This window comes from Heterodontus francisci, chromosome 23 (genome assembly GCF_036365525.1).
Source record: "Heterodontus francisci isolate sHetFra1 chromosome 23, sHetFra1.hap1, whole genome shotgun sequence".
NCBI classification, from domain to species: domain Eukaryota; kingdom Metazoa; phylum Chordata; class Chondrichthyes; order Heterodontiformes; family Heterodontidae; genus Heterodontus; species Heterodontus francisci.
Window position 1 is genome coordinate 36139150 of NC_090393.1, and position 12905 is coordinate 36152054.

The window sequence follows — 12905 nt, forward strand, 5'->3', positions numbered from 1 at the left end:
ATCTCTCTGCACGAAAGCCACACTGTGCCTCAGGGTAGACGCACTCGGCCAGCTTCTGGAGCCTGTTTAAAGCAACTCGAGCAAAGACTTTCCCCACTATGCTGAGCAGGGAGATTCCACGCTAGTTGTTGCAGTCACCGTGGTCACCTTTGTTTTTATAGAGGCTGATGATATTGGCATCGCGCATGTCCTGCGGTACTGCTCCCTCGTCCCAGCACAGGCAAAGCAGTTCATGTAGTGCTGAGAGTATAGCAGGCTTGGCACTCTTGATTATTTCAGGGGTAATGCCGTCCTTCCCAGGGGTTTTTCCGCTGGCTAGAGATTCAATGGCATCACTGAGTTCTGATTTTGTTGGCTGTACGTCCAGCTCATCCATGACTGTCAGAGACTGGGTTGCATTGAGGGCGGTCTCAGTGACAACATTCTCCCTGGAGTACAGTTCTAGGTAGTACTCCACCCAGCGGTCCATTTGCTTGCGTTGGTCAGTGATTGTGTCCCCTGATTTAGATTTGAGGGGGGCAATCTTCTTGATGGTTGGCCCAAAAGCTCTCTTGATGCCATCATACATTCCTCTGATGTTTCTGGTGTCTGAGGCCAGCTGAATATGACTGCATAGGTGTTGCCAGTAGTCATTTGTGCAGTGCCTGGCTGTTCTTTGTGCAGTGCTTCTGGCTGCTTTAAGTGCTACGGATGTTAACTCGCTGGGGGCTTTCTTGTAGTTCAGCAGTACAATGCGCTTAGCAGCTATGACAGGTTCCAGCTCTTCAAAATGAGATTGAAACCAATCTGCATTCCTCTTCGCACATTTGCCATAGGTGGTCAAAGCTGACTCCTCGATGGCGTCTCTGATGTGGGCCCACTTGGTCTCAGCATCCCCTGTGGGAGTGTTTTGAAGGGCTTTTACAAGTGAATTTAGAAATATTTGTAACAGCTGTGGATGAGAAATTCTGCTCGTGTTGATGCGCGGGTGGCCTTTCTGCTTGGAGTGATGCAGCTTCTTTGGTTTGAGTCTAACCTTGCTGCACACCAGGGAGTGGTCGGTGTCGCAGTCCGCACTGTGGAAGCTGTGTGTGATTTGAACACTGTTTAAGGAGGCTCGCCTTGTGACGATGAGGTCCAGCTGGTGCTAACGACACGATCTTGGGTGCCTCCATCACACCTGGTGACAGGGTTTAGTGTGAAAGAACGAGTTGGTGATGCAGAGGTTATGATAGGTACACAACTCAAGCAGTCTCTGTCCATTCTCATTCATACTGCCAACACCATAGCGCCCAAGGCAGGAGGGCCATGAGTCATGGTCGGCCCCAACCCTGGCATTAAAGTCCCCCAGCAGGAACAGGTGTTTGGTGTTGGGGATGCTACTAATGATATTATGGAGTTCCTTGTAGAACTGGTCTTTAGCTTCAGGTGGGGAGCAGAGTGTTGGAGCATAGATGCTGAGCAGGTGTACTGGACCAGAGGCGGTGAGCAGTTGAATGGACAGTATGCGTTCCGAGCCATTTGAGGGAGGCTCTATCATGCTGAGCAAGGAGTTTCTAATGGTGAAGCCAACTCCATGCTGTCTTTGTTCTTCAGGATCCCTACCCTGCCAGAAGAAGGTGTAGTCTTGCTCTGTTAGACATCCACTCGCAGGGAGGCGAGTCTCCTGAAGTGCTGCAATGTCTACATTGAGTCTACTGAGCTCGTTGTTAATGATGGCGGTCTTCCGAGAATCGTTGATTTGTGTAAGGTCTTCCGACAGGCCAGGACACATAGTTCTGACGTTCCAGCTTGCAAAACGAAGGGCTGGTACCTTCTTTCCTTTTTCCGTGCTGTTTGGTGCGGTGTTGCAGTCCACTTTTCGGGCAATGACCCTGAGCTCCAAGCACCCATTGAAGCAGGTGGACTGTGGCGGGCCAGAACCTTATTGACCGGGGGCTGCCCGGTTTGAGGCGGGCGGTAGCTATCCAGTGAGGTGTGATGGCCTCTCCCACCGTCAAAGGCAACCCATGGTGCCCAATCTCTACGCCAATTGAGCTGGACTTATAACCCGTAACTGCTGCCTTCCGTGTTGTTTCGGTCGCTGTGAGGCGACTATGGAGTGACTTCTCCATGGCACATGCATGGGCGAATGTATGGAGGTTGAGATGGCTTGTAGCGCATCTGCAGCGCAATGTCGGCGAATTCCTGCTGGTACCGGCGCCCGAGGCTGTCGCTCACCTCCCGGAGGACGCAGATGAGCTTTCCCGGCGTCGATGGTGGGAACTGATGAAATAGTTTATTACTTGCACCCCCTTCCCCGCTCCACTCTCCCAGCTCACCCACCACGCAACCCCTTCCCAGCTCCCCCCTCGCACCATCTTCCCCTTGCACCCCCCCCCACCCCCTTACAGCCCCCTTCCCAGCGCCCCCCCCTTCCCTCCACCTCGCACCCCCTCCTCCCACTGGCATCCTCCTACCCCTGTGTAGGGGCCCTAACAACCCCACTGCCTTGTGGGCGCCTCGGGAGAGACCAAGGCTAAGGGAGTAAACCCTAACAGAAAATCTGGAGCGGAACCCCGTAGGCGGACATGTGTCACCTTTGGCATGTTTCCGGCAGTTCCTGCAGCCATACCGGTGCCAAACGTCGTGCTCTGCACTCCTTTGGACCCCACCGGAAAGGCCGAGAGGGGGGTTTTGACGCTTGTGCAACTCTCAACCTCCATACATTACATTATATCAGCACAGTATCTATACAACTCTTAGAATGAGTGCTTTGGCTCAGTTTTGTATGGTTATGACCATTTCCCTGTTTATTACCCTGTACATTCAGCACACTTCACTGCATGTTTGTGTTAATCTTGTAATGTTTGCTCAGATAAACACATTTACAGCTGAGATCTGAAGCACAGTGAGATTCTTTGTTCTATTGTGTGGCTCATTCATCGTGCATTGAGCATGGAAAACTAGTGAAAGTATAACCACTTTGACCACCACAGTTATCCAGTTAGCTTAATATATAGAATACCATCCTTCTTTATCTAAAAGAGTGAAATAAAACAGATGATATTTTAAATAGAAACACTTCTTTTTAAGTACATAATGTTTAAAATACACACAAGAATAAAATAAATCAAGTACAGATGTATACTTCAGGAGATGCCTCAAGTGCATTTCCAAACAAATTTTATGCTCGAGTCCAGATGAGTGAAAAGCCCATTTGCCAAAATAATAATTCACTTGACAATAATTCATTTTGAAGGGCAGGTTACTCCCTTTCAGAGATACTCTTGCATTTTACCCCATGCAACAACTTTGGCTAGTTGTCCTTTAGTATGAGTTCTTAGATAGGAAGTGGACTTCTTGTTCCCAACAGGAGTTAACTGAAGGCAGCAATATATAAAAAAGTAACTGCTGTCAATGATAGCAGTAAATGAACACTCAAAACATTCATACAAAACTCTTTTGTCTGTTATTTTAGCATGAGCATTAACTGGTTTATTTTAAATGAACTAAGCCCTCCACTAAACTAGCAGTTAGAGAATGTCACAGGGATGTGTTGTGTTTCTCTGCTGATGCTGTCGACAGTCATTTCCAAGCTATGGAACATTTCCTGCATTTAGGAAAATAATGGGAGAACTGCCTATTTTAATGATCCACTAATGAAACTGTAGGAATAGGTGGATTTGAGATGAATGACTTCTGAGATGGCAACTGAATTAGCAAGAATGCACAAACAGCAGCAGCCAATTATGACACAGCTGTAATATAGAGCTTTTAACACTTTTCAAGCAGCTAACAAGCCTCTTAACAAGTACAGAGTCAAATGTTATTTATCCAGTTGTGCAGCATACAAAAGCAATGGAGAATGCCCCCAGAAGATGAAATTCATGCACTGGACATGTTGATTATTACAAGTGAAAATTGCAGGATCACATAAATTATATTATCCACCTGACAACAGGAGAAAGAATGCACTATATGAAAGAATTTTAAAAATGGACCACCCCACTCTCAATTCCCAAGTTTTTATGTTCTATACTAGCTAAAGATTGTACACAATTGAGGAACGCAGTATGAAACAGATGGTGCACCTCCAGACATGAAACAACTCACTTCTTATTAGCAAGCTATGAAGATTTGTTTAGGAGGGAGAACTCAAATGGCATGAAATCAATGGAGATTGAAGGAGATATTCTGTGATTTGCACAGTACATTACATCAAGTCTACACGCAGCATTGATGTATAATGCTGCATGCCATGACCATGCAGTAGCCAAATGGATAAGTGTGTCTACTTATTCATATTGTACCATCTGCTCTCTTCACACTGCAATGAGAAACCAGTCACACCACAATCTGAAGAGCACCACTCACCAGAACTCTAAATGTCACCATTCCGGCTTGAAACAAGACACCGGCACAGATGCATACACTGCATGAGAAGTAGTTAGCGATGCTGATAAGGAAGCATAGGGTGAGTCACGGAACACTCACTGATGACAAACTGAACCAGTCACACCAACCATCAGTGTTTCATGCTGACATCAGTGTTTTAGGGGCACAAGTCAGTGCAACAAGGACATTTCTGCACCTAGTTTTGCTTTTCCAGAGTCTGGTGTGGACAAATTCCACTCCTCCTCTTCACATGCTTCAGTATCAATGGCCCTCATTACTGTGTCTATGTAACATAGGTAGGAACTGTCCCAAGAATGAGAGTTGCAGCCTACAGTATTCAGAGTTGGCGACCCAACAATTAGTGTTAGAAGTGACAAAGGCAAGCATCAGGACCTTTCTGGTGCATAAGCCACCTGATTTGGTAGCAGTGGGTGGGAAGGGAGAGAGAAAACTACAGAGTATGAAGAGAGAGAAGGAGCATAATGCATAACAAGGAGGGAAAGTTTGGGCGATTGGAGGAGGAAAGTGAATGGCAGAAAAAGATGAAGGAGTGGGAAATTGATGGAAATGGGGGGGGGGGGGGGGAGGTAAATGAGTGACAATTGTAGGAAAAGGGAAGAAAATGTGAGTTTTTTTGGGGTAAGGTGGGTACAATGCTTTGACATGGGGAAGGAAAAAAGAGAATCCCAGCATTAATTGAGAGTGTGGAGAGGAAAAAGTGTTCGCATGAATTGTGGTAGGGTTTGAGAAGAGAAGAAGAGCAGAAGCACAGCACCAGCTTAAATAGCTTGGTGCTAGAGAAGTGTGCCAAGTTAAATTGATAAGGGAGTGGAAGAAGAGCATGAACTGGGAGGATTGGTAAGGAGCGTCTGTATTAATTGGGTCTGGAGTAGATAGGAGGCCTTTCATGGACTGAGGCTGTAGGGTTTTTGGATGTGGAAGAGTGACTGTTGAGGTACCTTTTGGTAAGTGATTGTTCGAGCTCTAGATCACCAAGTACCCCTTCTGACTTATGTGAGAATATAGGGGTATTATTAGTCTCTGTCAGTGGAGCAAAAGAGACAGTATCAGATCAGCTGGTTTGTTGTACACAGTGCCTGATATTCAGCTCCATTGCAGTCAATGGAATTAAATAGCAGCACTATGTATAATGGGCAGTTGATCCAATGCTTCCAGTTTTGCATGGCACTGCTTTCCAACAGAGTGGTGCAGAACAATGACCATATCAAGAAGTCACTTGGCTCCTTGCACCCTACATCTGAAGTGGTCTTGGTCCACCTGCGTATGCATTGCCATTGCTCATGTCAAGGAATGGAACAATGGTTATAGATAGTGCAGACCGTCATTGAGTATATTGAGGTCCCAGTGGAGATCTGTAACAGAGATCATAGGTAAAGTAGGAGCATCTCACACAAGTGCAAGGCAATGTCTATCGCAAACAAGAGAGAATCTAACCAAAACAAGAAATGCTGGATTTACTCAGCAGGTCTGGCAGCATCTGTGGAAAGAGAAGCAGAGTTAACGTTTCGGGTCAGTGACCCTTCTTCGGAACCCTAGAGAATCTAACCATCTCCCCATGACATTCAATGGCATTATGATCGCGGAATCCCACACTATCAACATCCTGGGGGTTACCATTGACCAGAAACTGAACTGGAGTAGCCATATAAATATCATGGCTACAAGAGCAAGTCAGAGGCTAGGAATCCTGCGGTGAGTAAGTCACCTCCTGACTCCCCAAAGCCTGTCCACCATCTACAAGGCACAAGTCAGAAGTGTGATGGAATACTCTCCACTTGCCTGGATGGGTGCAGCTCCAACAATACTCAAGAAGCTCAACACCATCCAGGACAAAGCAGCCCGCTTGATTGTTTGTGGATGAGGTACCATGCACTCCTCCACCACTGACACACAGTGGCAGCAATGTGTACCATCTACAAGATGCACTGCAGCTACGCACCAAGGCTCCTCAGACAGCAGCTTCCAAACCCATGACCTCTACCACCTAGAAGGACAAGGGCAGCAGGTACATGGGAACCACCATCTGCAAGACCCCTGCAAGCTACACACTATCACGATTTGGAACTACAATCACCATTCCTTCACTGTCGCTGGGTCAAAAATCTCGGAATTCCCTTCCTAACAGCACTGTGGGTGTACCTACCCCACATGGACTGCAGCGGCTCAGGAAGATGCTCACCACCACCTTCTCAAGGGCAGTTAGGGATGGGCAATAAATGCTGTCCTAAACAGCGACGCCCACATCCCATAAACGAATAAAAAAAATCAGCATCTGATGAAAAGTTTCACCGCTGTTTTGATGATTCCAGGATCCAAACTCCAAGATGCAGTCCTGGCCTGCTTCAGTTCACTTGGAGAGTGATTACCAGCAACCATGAGGAAGGGATTACAAAATCTCAGATGTCCACTCTTCTATGCTCAGACAGACCATTCGGCCTCTTGGAGATGTTCCATCAGTGGAAAGTATGGAGTAACACAGGAATAGGTGGTTTGCACATGGTAATTCATCACACAGAGGAATCAAGCACAACAGCAAAGCATATTGAAATGTACAGTACAGCTGCACATTGAATAAAATTGATTCCATTTTGATACATTTTATAGTCTGTGGCCCTTTCATTGCACAGAAAACAAACGTAGCAGTTGCGCAAGAGGCAAAAAGAGCAGTTGACTTCCGAGATGTCCCTGTGGTATTAAAGTTCAGGCAATAGCAGCCATCACTGCCTTCAGTAACACATTGCAATTTATCTTCACAAGTCCTTGTGGCAAACCTTGATTGTAGCCTCCCTGGTTAGTCGGAGGCTCCTCATGCATGGCTATTTCAACTTGCTTAAGCAGCAGAATCTATAGTAGCAGACACACTGAGTGGAACACCACCTACTGAGAGTTCTGCACGTCCTATACACTTTTGGCCCACACTTTCACTTTCCCCTCCCTCCCCACTCGTCTTCTGCTGTAGACCTTCCAATATGGCAAAAGATACAAGTGAAATGCACACTTAACTGTCATCCATTAAACTGTAAGATATACAGTAGGTTTCAATAGTTCAGTATTTTACTACATGCTAAACAGTAAGATTCACTTCTAAAGTTTGTGACAATTTAACTAAGTGCTATCATGGTGCCTAGTGTACAAAATGTTTTTTCAAAACTGGATTAATTCTTCAATGGAGAATCAGAAATAAATGGCATTTAAGGTCCTTATGTGTCAATGTAATCACCGTGTGGTTACCCAATAAAGCTGCCTTTTTAATCTAGGTGATCTGGATTCTACTGCAGATCTATTTATCCCATGGGGTTCTTCTAATTCCTACAACCTGCATAGCATGAAGAACTGTGCAGCTTGAATGGAGTTTCAAAGAACAATTTATCTTTGGCTGGACAAAATTAGTCTTCCATTTCCCATTTGCAGCCATCAGCAGAAAAAAAACAAAGGAGAAAAAGGCCATAGAGTGCACAGTCTACAGTATTTCTAGTCACATAAAGGGCATTGGGAGCTGGGTGGTGAAGTGCATTTCAATACAATATTGTGATGCTTTTATCGGATCACTTATATTCAGTTCAGACTGATGGGATTTCCCAGATCTTAAGTAAAATAGATATGGACAACCTCAGCCAACTACACAGTGGAAACTAATCCATAGCATGAAAAATACCAATAATTTGGTACAAATTGACCATCTTAATCAGCACGATCACAGGGATGGATGAATGAAAAGTCACACCAGTGCTGCTCTTTTGGAATAGGAGTTAAGCTGTATTGCCAAGGAAATATCAAGGGCTATTTCACTCTGCGTCTAGCCTGTGCTGTAACTGAAAAGTGGAAAATGTTCTGTCCCACAGCACTGGCATCTTTCACTGGAATGAACAGAAGAATGTATCAGCATCTTTAAAAATATATTAACTAACAAAACTATCAGAATTGTTGATTCTTGTTAACCATTTCCACACAACACCTATGAAATGCTTTGCAAGGAGTTGATTACACTAAACTTCAAATAGGAGGAGATTAAGCAGAGACATCAAGTGTTGGACCTCACGTTCTGATAAATACAGGTCATACAAATACAGCATTCAAATCCACCATCACAAAATTGGCCATATATCACTAAGTTATGGGCTTGTGAAATTAAAAGCATGTGTTTTTTTTTTGATAGCAGCCAGTAACAACTTTAGACAATACACATACAATCCCACTAGCATGGGGGTCATGACCCCCCCCCCCCCCCCCCCCCCAATATTGTTGAAAGAAAAATCAGTGTAAAAGCAGGGAGGCATCAAAGCAATCTCTCCCCGGAATCTTTATATGGGAAAAGACAACAAAAAATCCAAAGAGCAACTTAAGACAAGTTCAAAAATCCAAAAAAATCTGGAAATCAAAAATTTAGAGAGGTGGTTGAAAGGCAAACGGATGAGGATATACTGCATAATCTTTCCAGGACCTTTTACCCAGGTACTGAGCATTGCTCCCAAGATAAACATGTAAAGTTCATCCGATCACTTCCCTTCCACCTTTAAATAGTTGGTGATAACATTCCCCTCCCGAAATGAGCCCAAATGTACGGCATCGCCAGAGGGTTGATTGAATTGGGGGTGAAATGTTAAACCTACATGAACAGTAATTGCCATCCATCGTGTGAGGTGCTGCTGAGCTTGACGGAAATATGTCGATAATGAAATAGCGTCTCCTCGACTTTCAATAAATGACACTGGCTTTGTTGTTAAACTTGTTAGAAACCGCACCAGAAAATGTAATTTATTATATATATATATATATATATATATATATATTTTATATTTATCTATATAGAAATTAAGAGTCCAATCTAGCAGAGTTAGACACTGCGTGTCTGTTAGTTGTGACTGTCAGTGGGGCTCGGAGGGTGTACCTGGAAGGGAGGTCAGTGACTCGGCTCGGTTTATAGCCTCAAGAAACCCTTCATATTCCCATCGCGCTTACAATGGCCCAAGGCGCTCACGCCTGGTCAAGCTGAGCCCATTCCCATCAATATATAAAAAGAATCGATAATAGCTGATGATTAACCCTTCGGTAGGGTGGAAAGTTAACGTTCCCGAGGCAGGAGAGGGAGTTGCATTAAGGTGAAGCTATGTGCCTTTCAGGAGCGTGTGTGCTCACAAGAATGTGTTTTAATATAACTTCCCGCTACCCCTGTGGTTTGTAGCTCCACAGTTCTAATTAGATCCATCCATTGCTGGGCGAATGCACTGACTTTAGCTACAGGGATCCCTCACAGATTGTGTTAAAAAAATGTAAGGATAGGGAAAGCAGCCGGGCCATGTTAAGAGTCTTAATCATGGGACCAAACTTTTTTTTTTAAATGGGAAGTTTGGAGGCCCATTCAAACCCGTTAACCCGCTGTTCTAACAGTGCAGAACCTTTAGTTATTTCAGACCTCATTAAAGTGATAAACTGCCGCAATGACAAGTACTGTATATTTCCACAAGCAGCTTAGAGCATAGAAAGCAGCCCCGATAAACAAGTAGAGAGAGAGAGTGGGAGGGATCTCAAAGCTATTGAAGGCCAGATCAGCAATATCGGGATGGTTACAATTATTTCACAGGCTGGGCATAAACATCTTTGCAAAACAGTCCCTCAGTTGGGAGATAATCGCTTCCTGGTCTCGGACCGACAACCGTCTAACTCCAAACAAGTGTGACCACTTTGTAGCGGTATTGGCGACAGGCGTCCCTTGCCACTGCCGCTTGTGGACATCACTTGGCAAAGATTTAATGGAAAATGTGGATGAAGGAGCTCGGCCAACGGCGGAGCAAGAATTAACTGTGGAGAAGTCAGCAAGACGAATCACGCCGGGTACATGACTGGGTTCGCATTTTAAAAAGTCAATATTATTCAGATAAATGTATTTTGCGAAACAAGGAAGCATGTGAATCCGGGCTAATGTGCTGAGAGGTTTCTATTTCATGCCTGTGAGAGTTGGGACATTAGTATTTCACGAGGAGAGTTTCTATTTGGGGCGGTTTCGGCTGCTCTTTTTTGATCAGTTTGCCCAATCTGAATTTTTCCACAGGCAACACTCCCCCGCCCAACCTTACTGTCGGAGTGTAAAAAATGATCAATTCTACAAGAAAACACCCCTACAGATCTCTAACCAGAAGGTTTTTTTTAAATAAGCAAAGGAGTCTGTAGGTGCTCCGACCTGGGCATTTTCACTTCCCAGCACAGCGACCAAGAAGTGCTGCAGTCACTCGGATCTTGTCCCTGTTTGAGATGAGAGAGGAGTCACTGACAGCGGAATCACCAGGGAGAAGGGGCGGGGGGATTGCATTCAGCACCCAGTATCCCAACCGATAGCGATCAGATCTCTGACTGGACCACGACACTGTCAGAAACATACGCTGCAAAGCTGTCACCAAAGCACTTTCAATCATATTGTACAGACCGTTATTTCATGGGAGATGGGATAACCCTGTCCATACTACCATATTACTCTTTAAATCTAAGCTTCTGAAGATTACCTGCAGATACAATTCGCCTAACCCATGTTCTTAAATGCAAAGCCAAGTTGTCTTTGGTAAACTTCAAACTTACCTTTGCAGAACAATACGGCAAAAATCAAAATCTCGGCCACGCAAGGGCGAAGGGTAGTCAGCTTTGCAAATCCTAAAGTCCGCATTGTTGCCCCAGGAATTGTTTGTAATCTTCCCAACGGGACACCTTAACTATCTCCCGTAACCAGGAGACTTTGAAAAGCTTGGCTTTCTCTTTTTAAAACTCCATGCACTGTTTAATCCTGTCCATGCCGAGGGCTGTACATCTCAAAAGTTGACGAGCAGCCAGACCAAAAAATTGAGTGGGAACGAGCCCAAAAGAGAAGAGGAGACGATCAGGCCAACTTTGCCCCCCGTTCTCCTCTGCCTTATCTCTCCGATCATGCTCCACTCACTCACTCACTCACTCACCGCCTTCGCGGAAGCAGCGAGGCCCTGCGTGCAATGGGCAGCTCTGCTAACCAATGAGAGGCTGCAGCTCAGGCGGTGCCACCCACTGAAGGGGCGGTACTTGCTGTCGATTGGCTAATGGGAGCGGCAGGGGGCGGGTGAGCCGCTGTCCAGCCAAGTTGTCCTGTTCCCTGACCAGAGGCTGCTCCTTGTCTCAGATGCTTTTCAAGCAAAGTTTTAACCAGATTGTAGCTTTCAGAAACTGTTCAATTCTGCCCTTTTCTTTAACCTGATTACATTAGGTTCCACACGGTGCTTGTAAGCATAAGAGTGGAAATCAGTTAAGCTAATGATCTAATTAGGATGGTTCTGATTGATAATGATTCTAACTACTGGTTCCTGTTTTCTTGTCCTGGTTTCCGTCTGCCCTTTACTTTTGCTATTTTATCAACACTTTGGTTCTGCTCTCCTGTTTGTAAGGATCCACTATCAAGTTTAAAAAAAGAATATTTAAGCACTAGTTCCAAAAGTTGATTCTTGCTTCCTTTTACGAAAAACATAAGGCAGCACATTTATCGAAAAGTCAATTTATTTGCCTGCGTTTAATTTAGTTTTAAAAGGGTGCTTGTAATTGTAATGTCGCCATGTGCAGAACTCGCCCAACTCGCATCAATTTGACTCGCGTTGTCTGTAATTCGAAATTAAAAGATTAAATATTTGATAAGCTAATTTTATACCCATTGTAAATTAATTACAAAATGCAATTTCCGTTCATTAATACATTTTTGCTAAGCAGCGTCCAACATCAGTCACACTTACACCATTTTTAAAATTCTTACTTATTAAAAGTCTCGATACAGTAAATTGCCCGTATTTATTTGCCAGTCCCTGCATTAGAAATAGATTCCAGAATCCAGTTCCTGTAGGTATCTTTTGATAGCGAATAGCGTTGTAAGTTAATTCACGAAGATCGAAATCAGGCTGGCTAGATGGACAGGCTTTCTTAAAATCCAAATTTAACAAAACATTCCCTATTCAACAATTATTTATATCTTATAGACAGGCAACACATGAAGACAGAACATGTACTTAATATTACAGAATCCCTTTGATGAACATGCACTAAATTACATGTCTGCAAAGCATTCTGAAGCACGGACAATTAGGAGTGAAGTTTACTGATTGATGTCTCATTTTCAGTGTGATGCAGTTAGTACTGCTGTTAAAATATTTAAAGCTCAGCATTAGATTGGCTCACTTCCCGTTTCAAAGACTGGGAGCTTGATTTCGCTCGTATTTGTGTGCAATGATGAAGTAATCACGACATCTAGTGGTGAGGTTTCCATTGTATTAATCTCACAAAGTTTTTTTTAGCACATTCCCCATTCGGAAGCCTTGGCTTGCTGGTACCATCATTGCACGCAAAACGCTCGTCACTCCGTCACTGGCTTTGGAGGGGGAAAAAAGCTTGCTGCTAATTCACTAATTGTGAATTTAGTCACAGTATTGATATGTTTACTCACAACTAGAGGGTAGAGCGTTTGCGATCATGATGTAAATAATGTTAACTTATGCAAAATTACGTAAAACCTTTTAAAGTAATTATCT

At 44.3% G+C, this 12905-nt stretch overlaps 1 protein-coding gene across 1 annotated transcript in view; it reads right to left on the bottom strand.

Moving 5' to 3' along the window:
• The window catches only part of si:dkeyp-14d3.1 (transmembrane protein 132C), a 1037882-nt gene extending 1026608 nt beyond the window's left edge, over positions 1-11274 (bottom strand). Inside the window, exon 1 of the mRNA XM_068055068.1 lies at positions 10948-11274. Within this exon, the coding sequence (XP_067911169.1) occupies positions 10948-11032 (85 nt within the window). The 5' untranslated portion in view covers positions 11033-11274. The remainder of the gene's footprint in view (positions 1-10947) is intronic.
• Positions 11275-12905: the final 1631 nt, after the last annotated feature.